This window comes from Erpetoichthys calabaricus, chromosome 7 (genome assembly GCF_900747795.2).
Source record: "Erpetoichthys calabaricus chromosome 7, fErpCal1.3, whole genome shotgun sequence".
NCBI classification, from domain to species: domain Eukaryota; kingdom Metazoa; phylum Chordata; class Cladistia; order Polypteriformes; family Polypteridae; genus Erpetoichthys; species Erpetoichthys calabaricus.
In genome coordinates this window covers 69,922,050-69,942,551 of record NC_041400.2, presented here as the reverse complement: position 1 = coordinate 69,942,551, position 20,502 = coordinate 69,922,050, and the positions used below count along the sequence as shown (strand labels likewise).

General features: G+C 37.4%; 1 protein-coding gene across 1 annotated transcript in view; it reads left to right on the top strand.

The window, feature by feature from the left end:
- Positions 1-20,285, top strand: part of erap1b (endoplasmic reticulum aminopeptidase 1b) — a 114,453-nt gene extending 94,168 nt beyond the window's left edge. Inside the window, exons 15-19 of the mRNA XM_051929618.1 lie at positions 7,518-7,702; positions 12,608-12,769; positions 17,362-17,502; positions 19,295-19,376; positions 20,083-20,285. Coding sequence (XP_051785578.1) covers positions 7,518-7,702; positions 12,608-12,769; positions 17,362-17,502; positions 19,295-19,376; positions 20,083-20,229 — 717 coding nt within the window. The 3' untranslated portion in view covers positions 20,230-20,285. The remainder of the gene's footprint in view (positions 1-7,517; positions 7,703-12,607; positions 12,770-17,361; positions 17,503-19,294; positions 19,377-20,082) is intronic.
- The last annotated feature ends 217 nt before the right edge of the window (positions 20,286-20,502 follow it).

The following is a 20,502-nucleotide window of genomic DNA, read 5'->3' as shown; positions in this document are numbered from 1 at the left end:
TTATTATTTATACATATTTTAAGGCTTTATAAACCCTTCCCACACTGCACGCAGCAATCAGACGTCGATGTGTCTGCACTCGCTTTGTGAAGGGGGGGCAGCTGAACACACGCTGAGCAGAAATGGACTTTGTGCTGCTTCTGCCAAAATGCCTGCTTGTCGCTCTGCGCGTTCGGAAGGAGGAGGAGGAGTGGGGGTGTGTGAGGGCTGAACGCACGTTCGCTCAAACCCCCCTCCCCGGAGGCGCAGTACGCTCCTGCCACTTCGCATTGTCAAGGGGGTGGGGAGCTGAATGAGCGCTAAGGAGAAGTGGACTTTGTGCTGGCTTTGTGCTGCTTGTCGCTCTGCGTGTCAATAATTTAAAAGCCTGTACATCACCTATTTTCCTGTCTCACTGTCTTGTCTTGCGTGAAGTTAAAATGTTTTATAATAGTGAGATGTTACTCATATCCTTAGCCTGACATCCACATATCATATGTGTTAACAAAGTGTGTTTTATAAGTTTACATGTGTTTAAAGTATGTGGGATGGGTATTTTAAGGCTTAAACTATAAAAATGTTTATTTATATGGTCTTTCTATATCGCGGATTTTCTCCTGTTGCTGATGGGTCTGGAACATAACTTCCGCGATAGGCGGGCAATCACTTGTATTTAAAAACCCACAAAGTCGTGAATCCGCGAAAAGTGAACTGTGAAGTAGCGAGGGATTATATATATATATATATATATATATATATATAGTGAGGCATTAATTAACCTTTATTTACTTGATAATCTGTTTCTGTAGTACCCTAGTGTTATTCCTACAAAAGCTGTCAAATGTAATCAAGCCCTGCAACAGAAATAAAATGTACAGTTCAATCAAAGAACACAGCCTTCTTTGCAGAAAGGTAAGGTCATGTGCAATTTTACTGAAACATGGAGCTGATGGTCCGCCTAGGAATTGTCAGAAATGCTTTACAGAAGTAGTTCCTAACTTGGGGGCCACGGCCCACTAGAGAGTCCCAGTAAACTTCCAGGAGGGCTGCAGGATAACTGAAAATAATTATAAAATATCAGCAAAAAAATTAAATCACAGGAGTGTCAAACTGATCTTTTTAAAGTTGTTTCATTAACATTCAAAACGTGTTACATATGGCACACAATGATTATCAGTTTTCTCAAATATCTCCTTTAAGGTGCGTTTCATGTATAGGTGGTACATCGCTGAGATGAGGCACGGAGAGAGACAGCAAGAGGCAGCTGATTGGGGATAGCAGGCTATACAAACAAATTCCACCAGCAGGTGCGATTGGCAGGGTGTGTGAAGATTGGCTTTAGTAGATGGTTGAGTAAATGAAGGAGGCCTCCCGCAGTTAAAAGGAAAGGGGATTTTGTGTGGCTGGTGAATGAACTGTGGAGTGAAAAGAGAACATTATTATGAATCAGAAGGAAGACAGTGATGAACAAGAGCACTGTACAGAGGTACAATGTGAGTGCCAGGCGCAGCAGCTGTCAGTGCAGGTGTTGATTCAATAGACACTGAAAAAGAGAGAGGGAAGCAGAGGATTAAGTGGCACGTCTGAGTCCATTTAAAGCAGAGAGCGACGGCATTCTTTAGCCAGCTAAAATGCTAGTGCCACTTAGTTAAGGCTTCCCCTTGTCCTGAACAGAGGAGGAGATTGTACATAGTTCACAATGTTATTTCTTCTAACCTGTAAATCCCTGCATCATCCCCACTTTTCTCATGTTTTGAATCTTATACTGATTCTGTTTGGTTGACTATATTCACTCACTTATGTGTCTTCCTTTCCTTTACTCATGAAGAGGTCACTGTAATGTATGGAATATATGCATATATAGTTTATTTAGCTGGATTACATTTACATCTGGCATTTACACCTCCATTGTTCATGTCATGGCTGGATACAGGTGCGATGGACACTCCATATATGCACAGCAATTTGGAGTTTAGTGATCTCTCGTGTGTTTTTACAGCAGCAAGTGAAATGTTGAAGTTACAGTACTAACTTGTAGGTAGAATAGTAATGGTCTGCTCATAATGACCTAGCAAGAAAAAGTGAAAAGAAGGTTCAGTTTTTTAGCATGATATTAAACTTTGCACATGCTGCTGCAGTCACTCTGCTTACTTTTCAAAGTTACAAAGCTGCCAGAGCTGGCAACTCTTTCATGACTTGCCTGACTGCTGTCACAGCCCATCATAACTCTCATTTCCACTTCTGTTAATTGTGGCTGCCGCTAATGGAAAAGCTACAGTACTGCATTGAAATGATAATAAAGTAACTTCTGTAGTTAAGTTATGAAAAATGTCTGCTGCAACTAACTCAGTATTTTCACATACTGCTTCCTACCTGTCAAGAAACTCATAATCCACTGGCAGACACCACAGGGTACACCTAACTGGATTAGTTTACTCTGAAGCAACTCTGGAACAATGACACTGAAGGCTGAGCAGAAATCGACAAACAAGTCCTTCACATAGGTGTTAGGCAAGTCCAGGTGCTGAAAAATGCATAAATTAACTGCGATTTGCCCAATATGTGAACTGAAGTGGATCAAGGAGAGGGTCAGTGATAGATTTTAGGTAGGAAAGTATGAGACATTTCAATAGGTCAAAGAAATTAGCCTGTTGTCAATAAGATCAGAGATTTTATCCTTCTTAGGGACTGGAATAATAGTGGCTACTTTAAAGCAGTCTGGATCTTAACCCAGTTGCAGGGAAGTATTAAATATGTCAGTGAAGACAGGTGCTAACTGATCTGCACAATGTCTAAGGCCAGGTTTATACTTCATGTGATGCGTGCTCCAGGTGATGCTACTGCTATGCAAGCATTGTACTGTTTATACTTGCACATGTACTTTACATAAATCAGGAAGATTCCACCAGGTGACAATGCAAGATATCATTATGGTGAGAACAAGTTTGGCTTCGTTGTGTTGTGAATTGCCTGAAACATCCATTAAATTCTGAGGACACCTTGCCACAATATCTCTGAAAAGGATGGATGTTTAATGATTACATCCTTCAATCCAGGGATGCGCCTATTCCAACAAGCATCAGGTGCGAGGCTCTTAGCGTCACCAAATCCCCAAACTTTCATGTCTTTGGAAGGAAACCGGAGCAAACTGTGGAAACCCACCAGGAAAACATGCAAACTCCAGGCAGGGAACACCGGGGAAGTGACACTCTGTGAGGCAGCAGCACTATCGTTCTGCCACCTTGCTTCCCCTACTGTAATTATTATCAGTATTCATTATTTAAATTAAGTTAACAACTTATCAGTAGAATGTAACATACATACTTTAATGCATTTCATCATGAAAATGTTATCAAGTATAAATGTAAGGATTCTAAATGTGCAGAGAGCTGGAATATCATAAATTTAATGGTGTTATGTGTTGCGATTGCTGCCTGCTGCTGCTGTCAGTGCAGGAGGAAGCCCCAAAAGCACGTAGCAATTAACAACTGGGTCGGTTTTAAGATGACATTTACCACGGTCTGATTCAATGATAAAATAAACTGTGAGGTTAAAGTGGACATTTTGAGATTTAAGCTGAAATTTCCACTTTAATCACAAAATACACCTTTTTACTGTGTCCCTAATGTTTTTTTCCCATGCCATACATTCTGATGCTGTTGTGAAGGTGCAAAAAAAAAAAAAGACAGCACAGAAGATGGTATGTGAGAACTTTAAAATGTATCGTGTCATTACGATGGGGAATATGCGACGGTTGAATATGAAAGCACCACGAATGCATTTGTATGTCAGCATTTTTCTTCCCCACATTGAACCATTCATCAGACATCGAAGTGCACATATCGATCCTTTACGATCCCCAAAGCGGTTTTCTGTCACATGTAGACAGTAAACAGAAACTCTGATATTTTTGTTCCGACTTTTTTATAAAGGTATAAAGAAGCCTGCACGGCAGACAGACAGGGAGAGATGTCAGCTCATCTCGGTTCCGGGTTGAAGAGGCTTGTAGCGGGGCTACATAGTTAGTGTTGTCAAATGTTAGTACTGAGTACTTGTTTCCATTGTCCCGTTTGCTGTATGTGTGTATCAGTAAATGCCGTCCCGATGATGGAAAAAGACCACAGCCTCAAACCTGGAAAACACCTGTTCACAATTAATCAATTACAGCCGTCACAGGACTATTTAAGCCATCAGAAGGAGAAGAGAGAAGAAAGAGAGAGAGGAAGAGAGAGGAGAAGAGAGAAGAGAAGGAGACTTTTTCATTTTCACTTTCACGACCACGAGCCATCTTTACCTGCTGTATTCTACATCGTGCATTTTCATCCAGTTTGTTTTTCAATCCGCTGGACTTACTTCAATACCCTCATCACGAGAGACCCCGGGGTCGGACTTTATCATCCACCACGCACCGAGGATTCACGGTGAGGCTGCTCCATTTTGTTCCGGGAAATTCAAACAACTCATTTATCATTAGTTCAGTCAACCGTATTCAGGACAGTGTTTATAACCGGACTCAAGTTCACGATCATTTCCGTATCTCATTCATTTTTTGTTATTCGTGTTGTTTGTTATGTTACAGGGGCAAAGGAGGGTTTTGTTGTATTTATATATGGTGGTGTCTCGTTGTTAATGTGGTGGAGAGATATTTATATTTATATATGTTTCTATTTTTGCATTTGTCTTGTTGTTTCATTTAATACATTTAATCAGTATAATTTTACATATCTGCTTTTGTGAGTTTATATTTACACCATCGATTGTGGGGAAAAGTGTAATTTGTTAGAGGTACGGCTTGATAGTTAGATTCATCCTCAGTAAATTATCCAGGCCACAGGTCTTGGTGGTGTAGCTGCCGGCTGGGTACGGGGTCGGCCGTTACAGGCTTTCAGTAGGGAACGTGGAGCTGATTGGGACCATTATACTTGGTGATTAATAGGTACAGAGTGTCAGCAATTTTACTTAATTGAACAACTACTTGAATGTTTAACAATTACATACACAATATCTAGAAACATGTGTACTGGTGTTCCAAAGTTTGGGATTGTCTATCATTCTTTTGTCAAGGTACCATTTAATTGTTTTAAAAATAATAACCAAGGTATTATTGATGGTGCAAATGGCTATTACTGCTTAAAATGACCAATTTATAATTTACTGTTCACATTTGACTGTAAACTTCAGCTATTACTCTAGTATAACCTCTCTTAGCCAGGGCCGGATTAAGAGCTTTGGGGGCCCGTAGCACATTTCAAATTTGGGGGCCCTTTTGGTCTGCATCATCTGAAGTTTAGATTCTGAACAGTTCAAACCGGACTAAATAATTATTTTACTCTCGATTATAATAAGAATCTTATAATATTTATGTGAATTTTATGTGTTGGGCCCCTAAAGTTTTGTTGTGTAAGAAATTTACAGTTTAAAAACGTAAAGATAATATTTTTAAAAAACAGTTTTTCAATGCTACACTTTTTCATTAAATATTGGGTCCACCATTTGGGGGCCCCCGAAATTGCAGGGCCTGTAGCATATGCTACATGTGCCTATTGGTTAATCCGGCACTGCTCTTAGCTCATGCTTAATAAATCTTGTTTAAATACTGATTGGTTATTAGAGAAACATTTGCAATTGTGTTAGTATAACTGAAGCTTTTTATTCTATTTAATATAAAGTAAGTCCATTTTCTTTTCTTGGATTGCAAGGCACTGGCTTCCTAAATTTCAAATCTGAACAGCTTTCTCAAAAAAAAAAAAAAAAAAACACAGTTTTTTATTTTGTGAAGTAAAGGTTACTCCATGTGATAGATTGCCAATTTTTTTTTTCATAAAAATGTGTGCACTACTATCTTGAGAGAAAAGGGCAAACTGGATCTAAACCAGGATAGTAGCACAAGGCCTAGATGCACAAGTGAACAAGAGGATAAGAGTCTGTAGTCTGAGAAACAAACAACTTACAGGCCCTCAGTTGGCTGCTTCCATGAGAAGGGTTAGGCTGCAGGCCTTCAGCAACATACCCCTCATTGGCTACTCCAGCTACAGACCCTGTGATGTCTTTCAGGTGTCTGTGGCTGGAAGTGGAAGTGATGTAGGTTTCGAAGGACCACCTTCTGTTCGAAGTGGAAGTGACATTAATGTTCAGCACCCTCAAATGCTATTCCTTCTTTATTAAACCATTTGCCAATCATTTCTAGAACGTGTGTCACCACAATATTCCTTCTCTAAACCTATTATTGTAAGAATAAAACTGTAAAAGCATCTAAGTAAAATATTATAGCATGTGTATTAAATTGGGTTATCCTTTCATGGAAATGATCACTGTTCTGACCACAGTTGACCACAGTTCTCGTATGGTTAGGAGGTTGCATAGTGAACATTTATATACAATGCTTCCCATGATCATCACGTAGGTACCCCTTTATCTTGTGTTTCATTCACATTCAAAATGTTATCTTCAAGGTATATAAACTCCAGGGTCTGTTTCATTGTGGTGCACGTCAGTCTCTGTGTACATGCATCTCTTGTCACGATCCAACCCTGGAAGTCACTTTTCTTGCAAGTGAGATAGGAATTAACTTAGGTATTTGTTGCAGCTTTATTGCTTAATGTATACTGTTTGTTGTTTACTGTTCTGTGTCATAAGGGTGGATGTCAGTGGCGAATAGGGGTCCTTGTTTTTATTATTGTTTCATTTTACCTTTCCATTGTTGTCAGCTTAAGCTTAAATCGGCAAATATTTATTTTTGTGTATCCTACATATTTTCTTGTTAAACTTCAATAAAAACATGGTCACAAAAAAGTATTATTTTGCATACTTCAAATGTTGACTTTTGTGATGTGGTTGAAGAAATAATGTCCTTCTGACAACACCTTCCTTGCATTGTTTGGTAGTAATGCTGTCTTGTGGGCTACCACTTCACTGTCATTTTCAGCATTTGCTTTTCAAGTTTCCTTTATGTGACTGACCAGCTTATAACTATCTTTATTGCAGATTTTTTTTGCAGGTCCTATACAAGTATATTGTATTTATTTCAGTAGTTATCCTTAACTTCCCTTTCTTAGTGAAGTATCTTCTAGTGGAAATTTCATATTGGATGTATTTAGTTATATTTTTATATTCATCCAGTGCTTTGCAAAAGTTAATCTTGATTTTGAAATGCTTAGAGCAGGCACCACATTTTAGGGTCAGTGTATTTTTTTCAGTTCTGAAACTACCCTGATGTGGCAAAAGTAAATGAAGTTTTTTCACTTAAAAAGTGAAACTCTTTGATAAACTGAAAGCACATACCACATTTACTATTTTACATTGTTTTCAACCTGGGTAAATTATAATTGCACATTGATATTTAGAGAAATATGTCATCTTTTAGTTGGTAATTCACAGCGGTTATGTTAACTTCTTTTTACTTAGACATTCACTGAAATTTGGGATATAGTGTATACCTATAAACTTTAGTATACAATTTGGGTAAATGTGCCTTATGCTTTTCTGTTTGTAACTGAAGCAGTCTTTAAAGTTTTTTTTTTTTTTTTTTTTTTTGGTAGAAGTATATAGTCAACCTGTTTCAGGACCTGATTGACAAGCAGTCATGGACCAATGACGGATCAGTTTCTGAGAGGCTGCTACGCAGCTCTTTGCTTATGTTTGCCTGTGTTCGCCAGTACAAACCATGTGTGGAGAAAGCACAGAGTTTGTTTCAAAATTGGAAAGAATCTGGAGGCAATATGAGGTGAGTAACTGGGTAAATATTTTGGTTTCTTAAAAAAATGATAATTGCAGGAATGGCACTGAAGTTCTTTTCTAGGTAAATAAAACATTTCAGATGAATTTAATGAGAGTTAATTACTTTTTTCTGATATTACTAGAGTATGGTGGGCCACTATTTGCTATGTTTTCCTTAGTCAGTGATCAGGAAGTTTTTTGTAGCTAAGTTTATTAAAGATGTCATGAAGCAGAGCATAGTATTTTGCATTGCCTAATAGCTCAGTAATCAAATTTGTTGGTTCAAATCCCAGCTTGAGTAAATTGTGTGTCTGTAGTTTGCACATTCTCTGGTGTTTACATGGCTTTTTCTCCAGATATTCTTGTTTTCTTTGTATCCCAAACTTGTACTATTTATGTAAATTGACCATGTATTAGTCAGAATCAAATCAAATAAAATCTTTGTATTTATCACATACAGTTACATACCCAGTACAATATATAGTGAAATACTTAGTTGCTAAACTCCAAGACTGCATAAAAATGGAAAATAAAAAGGTAACAAACAATAATACACTACTTTTTAAAAGTATTAATAAAAATCTTTGTTAGATGTCAGCAATATGTATTAATATTAGTATTACAAAATTTGTGATAAATAAAAAACTTAATGAATAGGACTTTAGGAAGCGGTACCATTTACCTGACCACAGAACAGAAAAGAGGACATTTTTGGGATGGCTGGTATCTCTAATAATGTTCTTTGACCTGGTCAGACCTCACTTGGTACAGTTGACCGAAAATGTAGAGAGTGTACACCCAGAGATTTGTTCTGGTGACCACACCACTCTTTGTGGAGCCTTGTGGTCTTGGCTGTGTGCTGTTTCCAAACCAGGCAGTAATGCTTTCTTTCAGGTTACTTTCTATGGTGGCTGTGTGGAAGTTGTTTAGTTATTGGGAGGGCAGCCTAAAATCCCTAAGGCATATGAGATGATAAAAAAATTGTTTTGCCTTCTTCACCAAGCTTTCAACATGCATGGACTATCTTTGTTCTAGTATACAGTAGTTTATGCAAAGATGAAAAATAATCCCAGTGTAATGGGGCTGCAGTGAGTTACCAAAAAAGAAGTAAGCAATTCAATCAGGAATGTGAACCTTGTTATTAATGTTTGTCCATGTTTGGATTTTGCCAGGTGTCTAGTAAGCCTATGAACTCAGCTGCAGTTTTTTTTCAATACTCTGTTATTCCCCAGCAATACCCTACCTTTGACTTTGTAACCCTGACCATGTTAGAATCTTTTGTCATATTTATTAGTCTTTGATGCTTATAGGGGAAACATTTCTGAAAGATAAACCACACCTGAAAGAAAAAAGCTATCTGCAAATTCAGGTCAGGTCAGTTAGGGAAGCATGCACTAGTACAGCGCATTGCTGCATCCACCACATAACAAAAGAGCTCAGGATCCTGGTTGGCAACCCCCCAGGCAGACACGTGGTCTAGTCACACACCACTGAAATGACAATCTGTCTTCTGCAGCCTGGTGTTATGTGGGCATCCCCTTGGCCTGGTCCAGTCCCTCTGGTCAACAATGAGGATCCTGTGAGCCGGATTACCCTTAGGGAATTGCGCCACATGGTCATAGTGCCATAACTGATGCTCCCTCACAATGCAGGTAATGCACCTCATTTGGGACTCTGTGAGCAACTGCTCGTTCAACACAAAGTCAAATCAGTGGTACCCAACTATTCCCCGAAAAGACACAGTACCGAAGTAGCCCAGTCTTCATCTCAGGTCACTGGATAGCATTTGTGTCTCACAACCATATTGCAAAACAGGACGCACCAAGATTCTAAAGGCTTGGTCCTTTGCAAAGATATTGGGAGCACCACACACCCATTTCCAGCAACCTCATAACCCCCATGCTCTCCCAATTCATCTACTGACTTCATAGGTAGAGTCACCAGAGACATGAATGTCGCTGCCGAGGTAAGTAAACCTCTCAACAAGGTCATTAAAGGCCTGGATCTTAGTTTTTATCCAGGATACTCACAAGCCCAGACACACAGACTCGCTCAGTCTCTAGAGAATCCCGATCAGAGCCTCCATTGACACTACATAGATCATAGAATTGTTGGCAAAGTCAAGATCATTGAATCTTTCTTTACCAACAGATGCCCCACAGCTGCTGGACTCCATGACTCTGCCCAATACCCAGTCCATGGAAGCTCTGAACAAAGTAGGAGCAAGAACACATCCCTGACAAACCCCAGAATCAACTGGGAAAAATGCAGAGCTCTGCCTCCACTCTGCACAGCACTCACTGTACCAGTGTACAGGCAGCAATTTTGAGGGAATCCCATAAAGTCTGAGGATTTCCCACATGGCAACTCGATCAACTGAGTTGAACGCTTTACGAAAATTGTCAAAGGCTGCAAAGAAACTCTGCCGATATTCGCGTTTGCACTCCATGAGAACCCTCAGTGCCAAGATGTGGTCAATGGTAGACCTCTTTGGCATAAAACCAGACTGCTTCAGTCACTGGTAGGTGACCACGGATCCTATTGAGGATGACCCTAGGAAGAACCTTACCTGAGAGCAGTGTTATCTCCCTGTAGGTGCTGCAATCCAGGTGATCACCCTTCCCTTTCTAGACAGGGATGACAAGTCCTGTTTTCCCAGTCAGTTGGGATGATGACCGTCTCCCAAATGTAAGGAAAGATTGCTTGCAATGCAAGAAGGACAGCCTTACCACCAGCCTGGAGAAGTTCACCCCGGATACCACAGATCCCTTTAGCCTTCCCTACCCTTAGATGGCACAGGTGGTGAACCACCTCAGTGAGACTGGGTGGTTCACAGCTAATTGAAGGTTTAGCCTCAAGAACCACAGACCCAGAGATGTCCAGCATCTTAGCCGGAGGATGAGCTTTAAAGAGCTGCTCAAAGGAGCCAGCCCAGCAGGTCACAATTGGAGTGTCATCTGTAAGAACTGCGAATCTCTGAGGAACAGATTCGGATGTGTGTAATGTTTCGATTCCTCATTAGGAACAGCCTGATCTTGGAGTCTGGCCAGGTCCAGCCTCATTTTTCTAGTAGGTGGTAGCCTACTGGATCTAAGCTGGATCTTCAGAATAGCAACAACAAGTTTGTGGTCAGAATTTACAAACTAAGCAGTTCCGTAGACCCTGCAGTTCTGTAGGAGCTTCCAGCATCCTCCCACGAGGATATGATTGATCTCCACTGCACAACTGGTATTGGAGTACCATGTCCAGTGATGCGGCTCAGGGCGCTAGAACCACAGCCCCTGACCTTTTGCAAAATCAAGGAACATTGAGCTACTTTCACCACATTTTGTAGACCCATGGAGACTGACACAATCCTCATAGCCAGCCCTGTCAGTGCCAGTGGTCGCATTAAAGTCATTCATGACCAAAGGAGTGTCACCTCATCAAAACACTGAGCAAAGTTGCGAATAAAATGTCTCCCTCACCGAAACATCACTCACCGCAATTGAAGCATACACTGAGACAACAGACAAGGCACTCAGAGAGTGCCTTAATCTGAGTGTCATAATACGCTTGTTGAAAAGAACGACATCGGACACCATCAGAAGGAGACGATCCGCAACAGCTACTCCCTGATTATGCCAGCCATCAGAGTAACCAGACCAATGAAAGGTGTACCGACCTACAGAAACCTGGCCAGTCCCTGGTCTGAACACCTCAGAGAGTGCCGTTATTGAAATGCAGAGTTTACGAAGCTCCTCCGACAGCAGAGAAAGATGATGATGATCATGGTGTAGAGACAAGTTGTTCCACACACCTACCCGGATGTGCCACCTCAAATTGGGACCTGAGTGCTGCAGTTGACTTGCCAACAGTTTTGACTGTTCTGGGGATGATGTTTCTGAGGGCTTTCCCCTTCATAATGCAAGTGCAGCAGAGCTACTCCCGCAAAGAGCAGAAGGGTGTCTTCTCTGTCATTTCGGAGCTGTGTGTAGTTTTTACAGTGGCTGAGGAGCCAATCCTGCCACCAACCCCCAAGAATTCCCTGCAAGTTGGAGGGTCTGCAAATTATTTCACCTTTTTCACCTTTGCAGGGGATCTATTCATATTTATAAGTAAGAAACATGTAGCGATATTATTAAATGGCTGTGGAACAGCATCGAAAAATTTAAACAGGAAGTCTTTCATTATCAATGGGCTATTCGTATATGAGAACACTCCCAGTGAACTGACAAAGAAGCCAAAGACTTTCTTATTAGCCATTTTTATTCTTGCTGGTTGAATACAGGGAATAAAAGTTGTTGTATCCAAAGCGCCACTAAATACACATTCTTAAAAGTTAGTTTTTCTTGACTTGTTTATTGTTATAAAACCATAAATTCAACAGCACATTAAACAGCAAATTAAATAATTCACTCAGAAAGCTGTAGACAACAGCACAGTCACCCAGTAATTTGTTAGCCAGTTGTACTTCGTTGAGGTTTAAAATTCAGAACAATGTTGTTTTGGAAAAAATTATATGAATAGGATAGATGAGCTTTGTTGGGATGAATGCCCTGTTCTCATCACTATTATTTTGGTGTTGTAATGTTAACATCCTACAGATAAGCTTGTATGTACTGCCTGCCAAGTAATCAGTAGTTGGCCTATTTCCTGATTATTAAAAATTGTAAACTCATAATTTTGCATATGCATATATTTAACGACTAGATATGCATAATAGAGAAGAAAGGGTGTGCCCTCTAGATTATAGTACTCCACACAATCCCTTTGGTTACTCATTATAGTGTAGGATTTCTTTGTCTGATTACTAAACAACATAACAACATTGCATAAAAATCATTACTGTATATGAAAGCAGACCCAAATAATGTTGGCCAGTTATATATTCTGAAAATTTCCCTTGGTTATATGTTTTATTTTCTTTCAGTTTGCCAAGTGACATTGCTCTGGCAGTGTACAGCATTGGAGCTCAGGATCCTGAAGGTTGGGACTTCCTTTTTGAAAAATATCAGCAGTCACTGTTCAGCTCAGTTAAAAGCCAAATAAAAATTGCTCTTTGCATCAGTAGACAAACCAAAAAACTTAAGTGGTAAGTTAACCTATGGTAAATCTGTCACAGCATAGATGCTGAAGTGCTATATCTTTACTATTTCTCTATGTGAATAGGCCTAAAATATTTATAATTATTTAGAAAGTTATTTCCATTCTTTGAAATACTTATAATCAGTTATTTTACTCTTGTTGATTACTGATTTAACTGACAAGAGACATGGAGAACACAAGCCCCTTGTCCTAAGAGTTATTGTTTGAATAGTATGCCTTGTGGTAGGTGGCAACTGCCAGGTAAGTTTCAGTTGTATATCATGCACCCCCACTGACTACATGTAGATGGAAATTGGAAATGATAATGATTTGAGGAAACTTTCTTGATTATAAAAATGTTGCATCTTAAGGTGATGTAGATTGCTTGATGACATGTGTGCATTTTGATGGGTCTCTCTGTAGAGAGATGGAAAAACAGCTTGATATCTCCCATTGACTCTATCATGAAACACCAGATAAGACAAGTCTGTTGTCTGTTTCACATTGCTTAAACCATCCCACCACATCTAAAGGAGACTGCAACCCTTTTTGCAAATTTTGTACAGCAAATAGGTGTGAGCTCCAGACTACCCTATTATTCAGGCATATCCTATACGTTTTTCCAACATACACGGCAGGTAAGAGCTCTGTCTCTGCAAACAGTATTAGTTCATATTGTCATCTCACCAGTGAAAGCTGCAATAAGGACTGTTGACTGCCACTTAAAATGTTTTGTACTTTTTAAATGATTACCAAGATAGAGAATAAACAAAATTTGCGGTGTTAATGAGTAGTGCCATAAAAGTCTAGATAGTAACAAGGGCAGCCTAGAATGACATAATCATAAGTAATCTACTAACGTTTTAAGAAGATGTAAAAGAAGCACAAAATAATTCCACAGGCTCTCCTTCATTTGATTTATTTATTTGCATTCATCCTTCAACACTCTTTGGCCTACAAAGGTGCTTTTAGATTCAAGATGACCCAGAAATAAACTGTAACAATGTAAGTAGTAGAAGAACTACTCATTTACTTTCATCATCATTCATTGGAGCTATCTGAAATATTTGCCATGTGCCTTCCCATGAATTTGTAACAATCTCTGAAATGCATCAGAGCACGTCACAATATGCATAATACTTATTATTACATTTTCCAATATTTGCTTTAGGGTTAAGGCCAAAGGCAAATCCTCCATTCCCAATGCTCACACTCCAAAAAATAATAGTAAAGTTAAGCACAACTAGGTTTAAACAGTTATATTATTGTACATGTACAATACAAAACATGACAGCCGCTTGAAAATCTAGACATATAGCCCAACTCATAAATCATTTTGTAGTATTTTGTAATACCCGTCTCATATAATACGTGTATTGTACACTATCTCAAATACTCAGCACTGTAAGAATGAACAGCCTTTAAAATAGATTATGTTCCTACCTGTTCATTTTATTACAGTGACCTTCAGAAGCATGCTTCCATTCTTAAAAATTGCATTAAGCATCCTTCTCATCTATGGAGGACTATTTCCGTCAAAATTAAATAAATAAATAAATGCGCAAATAAATTAAAGTTCTGTGAAATGTGAGCATAAATAAATAAATGTATCATGAAATGAAGCCTTAATAAATAAATTTGCCATGAAATGAGAGCATAAATAAATAAATGTGTCACGAAATATGTTTTTTGTTGCTTATTTATTTATTTAATTTTGTCCGTAACATTCCTCCAAACCATCATGAAATACGACTTGAAATAAAACTGTCACTTTCACTCGTTAAAGTTGAGAGGGTGGGCTCTAACACACCCTCTAGTTATTGATTGGTTAATCGACTTCTGTAGATTGGCTATGCCTAATTCAACATGGCTGTGTGTGAGATGGAAGTAAACGAGATAGCACAAGAATTAATTAGAAAAATGCTTACTACTGCCGATGAAATGGATTCTGCCGAAGATATCACATATTTCAGAGAGAGAATTGTTGCAGAGAAATGGAAGAATGCAAGAAGACTGACGTTCCAGTTTGAATTAAATATCACACATTTTACTTAACCATGTAATTTCACATTTATGATCTTTTCACACTGCTGACATTATTCTGCAAAACCAAAATTATTTCTCTCCTTCCATACTTTACATTATGTTAACTGGGCTACTTATTTGTGGTCTAATAATATTACATACCTGTGAAGGAGATCTTTTCTCCAAGTCCAGAGGCAGCAAGGCTCGCTTTGACTTGGTGTTTTGGTAGAAGTCTGGTCACTTAGACAACAAAAATTATGTGTGTACATTATGTGATGTACTATGCTTGGAGAAGGCATCCTTCTAGTAGACCTAAATTGCCTCCTTGGGTTGTTTGAGCCCCCATACGGGGCAAATAGCCGTGCTACCTCTGCTGTTAATTAAAAGAAGCAACACATTTAATTTTTGACATGCAGCAATATTGTTTTTAACAAGATAAAATTGAATGTGTTCAATAAATGTGCTCATCACTGTATTTCTTTCACTGCAACACTGAAAGCCCAGTTAAATGTAGAGGAGAATCATCCTTTCTGGAATGTGGGCACCATGTTTTGAGGATTGTTTAGGAAAGCTAGAAGTAGCAACATACTACAAATAACTACAGAAGGGTAAAACTGAATCAGGATACCAGGAAACACTGTATAAAAAATATGCGCACTAAACTGCAAGGAACCACAGGTCTTAGAGAAAGAGAGAGAGTATAAATAAATGTTTAAAACCTACTTTAAACAGTAATTATGGGGGGTGGTGAAAAACAAAGAAACGTGTTGTTTAATTACGAAAAGGGGGGGAAAAACAGGTAAAACAACAACAAAAAAAACCCCAGAAACCAATTGTATGAAAAATACAAACTGAAATGAAAATGAATCAAATTTTTATATATAAAAAGTGGTAGAAAAAGCAGAAAAAGGCAAAGGTAGTAGACTAACAATTACATAGAATAAAAAATTAAAAATACAATTACATGAAAAATATAAACAATGTGATATAAGAAAATAGAACATATTGGTAAACATAGAAAAATAATTAAGAAAAAAGTAAAAAATGAAATACAGTCACATATTGAGAAATCAAGGAAAAATACATGCATAACAATATAGGAAATTAGTAACGGAAAGCTATTTAATAGCATGAAAAATTAACTCAAAATTGTTTCCACAGTCTTTCTGCTGTGGGTTACTGAATGTACTAAAACAAACACTTGCAACAATATATGTGTATAACATACCGTTAAGTGAGAAGAAAAACAACTGTTCATATTAAAGTTTATTATCCTAAAAATGCACATAAACCTGTTTTGTTTCCTCCACATCCTTTGCATCAAATTAATTTCTGCATTCTCAGTCTACCAAAATCACTTGACAGTAGGTGAAAACTGCATTTTAAGATAACCACTGTTCAATTATACTCATTGTAACAAAGTGAATATAAAGAGGCGAGTATGTTTATAAAATGATGGCTCCAACTCAACTATTGTGCGACATTCACAAAATATTTCTGTTAGATTTAATAGCTCTTCAGTATTCAGCAACTGATATTTCGTTTGTGATGTGGCTACCGTCAGGTCTTTCTGTTTACTTGTAGGCAGGTTTGTATTTTGCAGACAAATAACTATTGCAAATTTACAGCGCTATTAGCACAGCCACCTAAAATACAGTAGTATATCTTGAACAGGAGTAGAGTGAGTACTCGACAAAGTGGGGGTAGGTCTTCGGCTATCAAGTGGGGCACTTACAGCTGAAACCTCATGTGCTGATTCCTGAGGGGATGAAGAGGTTAGAGCTTCCTGAATTAAAACTGCCGCTTCACGTAGCAACTCTGGGCAACTTTTTGTAGCAGTCATATTCGCCATGGACACTCACAAGCACAACTTTAAGCATGCGCTTTGGTACCTTGAGAATCATATGGCTCATAGTTCGATTACTCTAGGCTGAAGGTAACACTCAACAAATCAATAACTAGAGGGTGTGTTAGAGCCCACCCTCTCAACTTTGACGAGTGAAAGTGACAGTTTTATTTCAAGTCGTATTTCATGATGGTTTGGAGGAATGTTACGGACAAAATGAAATAAATAAATAAGCAACAAAAAACATATTTCGTGACACATTTATTTATTTATGCTCTCATTTCATGGCACATTTATTTATTAAGGCTTCATTTCATGAAACATTTATTTATTTATGCTCACATTTCACAGAACTTTAATTTATTTGCGCATTTATTTATTTATTTTATTTTGTCCGAAATAGTCCTCCATACTCATCATTAGTCTTGACACAAACTGTCAAATGAACAGTGTACCATATAGATAGTATACAATAATATATTGGTGCTACACATTACATACTGTATATGTGGTTATGCTGTAAATAGTAGGAATATCTATAAATATTGGAGGTAGTAATGGGGTATTGAAATTACTATTTTTATTACAATGTACATATTTTAGATCAATAAAACAAACAGTATTACATTGTCTGTTTTTACCTAATTTGGGGGATTTTATTTAGAATTTATCTGTCATTCCAACTCATGAACTTAATTTTGGTTGTTTGTTTTGACTTCTACATTTAGGTTAATGGAACAAAGTCTACAAGGAGATGTTGTGAAAACCCAAGATCTTCCTTATGTTGTTGTCTTTGTCAGTAAAAACCCTTCTGGATATAAACATGCATGGGAGTTCTTGAGGACTAATTGGGCTCAGCTTGTGAAAAAGTAAGTTATGCTTTCTTTAACATTTATATTTTGAATGTTAATGTGAGTTTCCTTTGTGTTATAACATTTACTTTATAGCAAAAACACTTGTATACTTATTAACATTACCAATTTGTTTAAGTATATAATTGTCAAGACACCTGTTCTCATGGCTTTAATGTGCATAATTTCTATAAAAATGAATGGATGGACTCATGATGTGTTCAACATTTATATAAGTAAGAACAAGAATATCTTCGATGAAATGTTAGTTGTGGAGCAATCAAGCAAATATTTTGGCCTTTTAGCTAAGTATTTGTAGAGCAAATACAAGCATACATGTTCAGTCCCCGCCACGTATTTATTACCCTACCAAGAAGTGCTACACATGTACAAAATACATGTATTATGCTTGGGGCACACATTTTCTGTAGTTTAAATCTCATTGTTTCATTTATTCTCTTAAGTGAACTGCCTTTTCACTAAAGTAAAACTACTACTTATGCTACTAACAAGTTTAAATTCCTCCAATACATTAAGTTCTCTTTCTAATGGTGATTATAGCTATATCAAGATTTTATAAATTACATTACAGATCATGTATACTATAGGAAACGTGATTTTGCTGACATTAATCCAATTAGCTTTATGTAACATCAACTGTTCCTGAATAAATTAGCTGCATTACATAAAGATATCCATGGAGCCCAAGGATCTAATAAAAGATCTATAGGATCTTACTCTTGAAAGGCAAAGATCAGAAAAGTGATACACTGTAAAACATTTCAAAGGTATTAAAGGCATAATGTTGCACTGTGAAGTCCGTCTTTAAGCATGGAGGAAAGCAGACACCACCAGGATGTTGTAAAGATGAAGATGCCTCTGTGTAATTGATGATGGGGCAAAGAAAATGGTCTACAGGGAGGCTTTAAAAAGACCAGTTCTGATAGAATTCATAATAATAATTGGCCATTCTCTTATATTACAACAATTTACTGTATTCTTCACAACTTGTAAGAAGTAGTTAAGGGTGGCAGGATTGTGGCCACTATACTATATATTGTAAGGAAACATCTTCAGTCCCCTTAAACATGTGGGGATATGTCTTATAGTCAAATATTTGCTTATCACCCAAAGAATACAGTACTTACTGTGTCTATTAGTCTTGGTGGTGCAGCATCATGTAGTTGTGACAAAATGAATAGTTCTGAATATTAAAATGTTTGGACATGAAGCCTACTGTCTTCTGCCAAAAAAGTAAGAAATAATGCATAATTCACCTTTCAGAGCTGTAAATATCTGAAGCACTTAATGACTTAAAAAAAGATCAATGCCCTGCATTGGGTAACTTAGAGCCCACTCTATGGACCTACCTAGAAAGATAAAGACATTCCCTCTCAGTTTGACTGAGTGCAGGGAAATTACAAAACCCAAGTGTTTTAAGCTGATAGACAATGTTTCAAACAGAGTTACTGTTGTAATAAAAGCAAGTGTTCTATAATTTTCTAAAAAGAATTATTTTGGTTTTCACTTAAATGTTTAAGTAGGAAATTGTATTGAAGGCAAAAAACTGTAAATTTGCTCTTAACTATCATCTTTATATACCTCTTCCCGGGAAAAGAGAGCATGATATCTGCTATTTTATTTTATTATTTTCTTTTATTTTTTGCACTGTTTTTTTTAAATATTAGTAGGGCATTTTCTGTTCAGTTACAGGTGCAGACTTACAGTATATACAGTTATTTAACATTGATTTACAGAGCCAGAGAATATGATAATTGTCATTGGTTTTTGTTAATTTGTCCCTTTTAAGGTTTGATCTTGGTTCCAATTCGATTGCACACATGGTGACTGGAGTAACTAACCAGTACTCAACCAAGGAGATGCTTGAGGAGGTTGGTGTTCATGGTCATTGAACTGTTTCTTTTTAAAAAGTTACATTTATGTTCTTATCTTAGAGTGATGTTTATGTACTAAGGTTGTTTAATCTCCCACAAAACCAAAGTAAGTATAATGTTAAAATAACTAGCATTTGCATGAATTATTGCATTGCAGAAGATTTTTATAAGTACATGGTTCTTCCTTTTCATGGATTCAGCAATTAAAACCTTTAGCTTATTAAATTTAAATCTTCATAACTTTGTGTGCAACTAAAACATTGAGGCTTCTTGCCATAATTTAAATTTGATTCTTGAGCTACAGGGCTTTAAAATGAAGTGCAGCATCTAACAAGTTTTTCAGCAGAAATAATTCACTTTTTATTAAGGATGTTAACCAGAACCAATGTCAAATTACAAAAGTAGATTTTATTTTCTGAAATTATAATTCCTGAATCATTTATCCTTTGTGTTATAAAGTGGGAAACTGCCTGCACTCTGATCAAGAGCACTGTAAAAGCCATAGCCAAAAATAGAACCCTCGGTTTTGTCTTAAGTATATTTTTCATTATGCATTACAATGTCATTTATGCTACTTTTTTCAATTTAAATGTTCAGAGTAGACCTCAGTGCCAAGGAGTAAATGGAGGGCAAACCAAACTGAAGTAGGGTGACCGAGCATGTGTGAAGGATACTAGTGCACTGTGTTATTTGTTTTTAACAGATAAAGCTATTCTTTAAATCACTGGGAGATAATGGATCCCAGTTACGGTGTGTCCACCAAGCATTGGAGACAATCGAAGAGAACATACGCTGGATGGACAAATATTTTGAGAATATTACAGCATGGCTCAAGCAAAATGTTTTGTAGTGTTGGATTGTTCAAATGAAGTCTGCTTCACAAATAAACTGTTGTTTCACAATAAACCTGAGTGTTTGATTTCCAGATAATAATATTCATGGTCAAGCTACAGCATAGTGTATGACATTTGTTTAGGGAATTTACTTTTAACAATCAAAAAATGATTTGATATTTCATCCCAAACAATACATACTTTTAAAACTGTTAAGCAATATTAACAGTGAAACACATAATAGTTTTCCATAACTGTTTACCTGTAGTAAAGTATGTGAATGAAGTTTT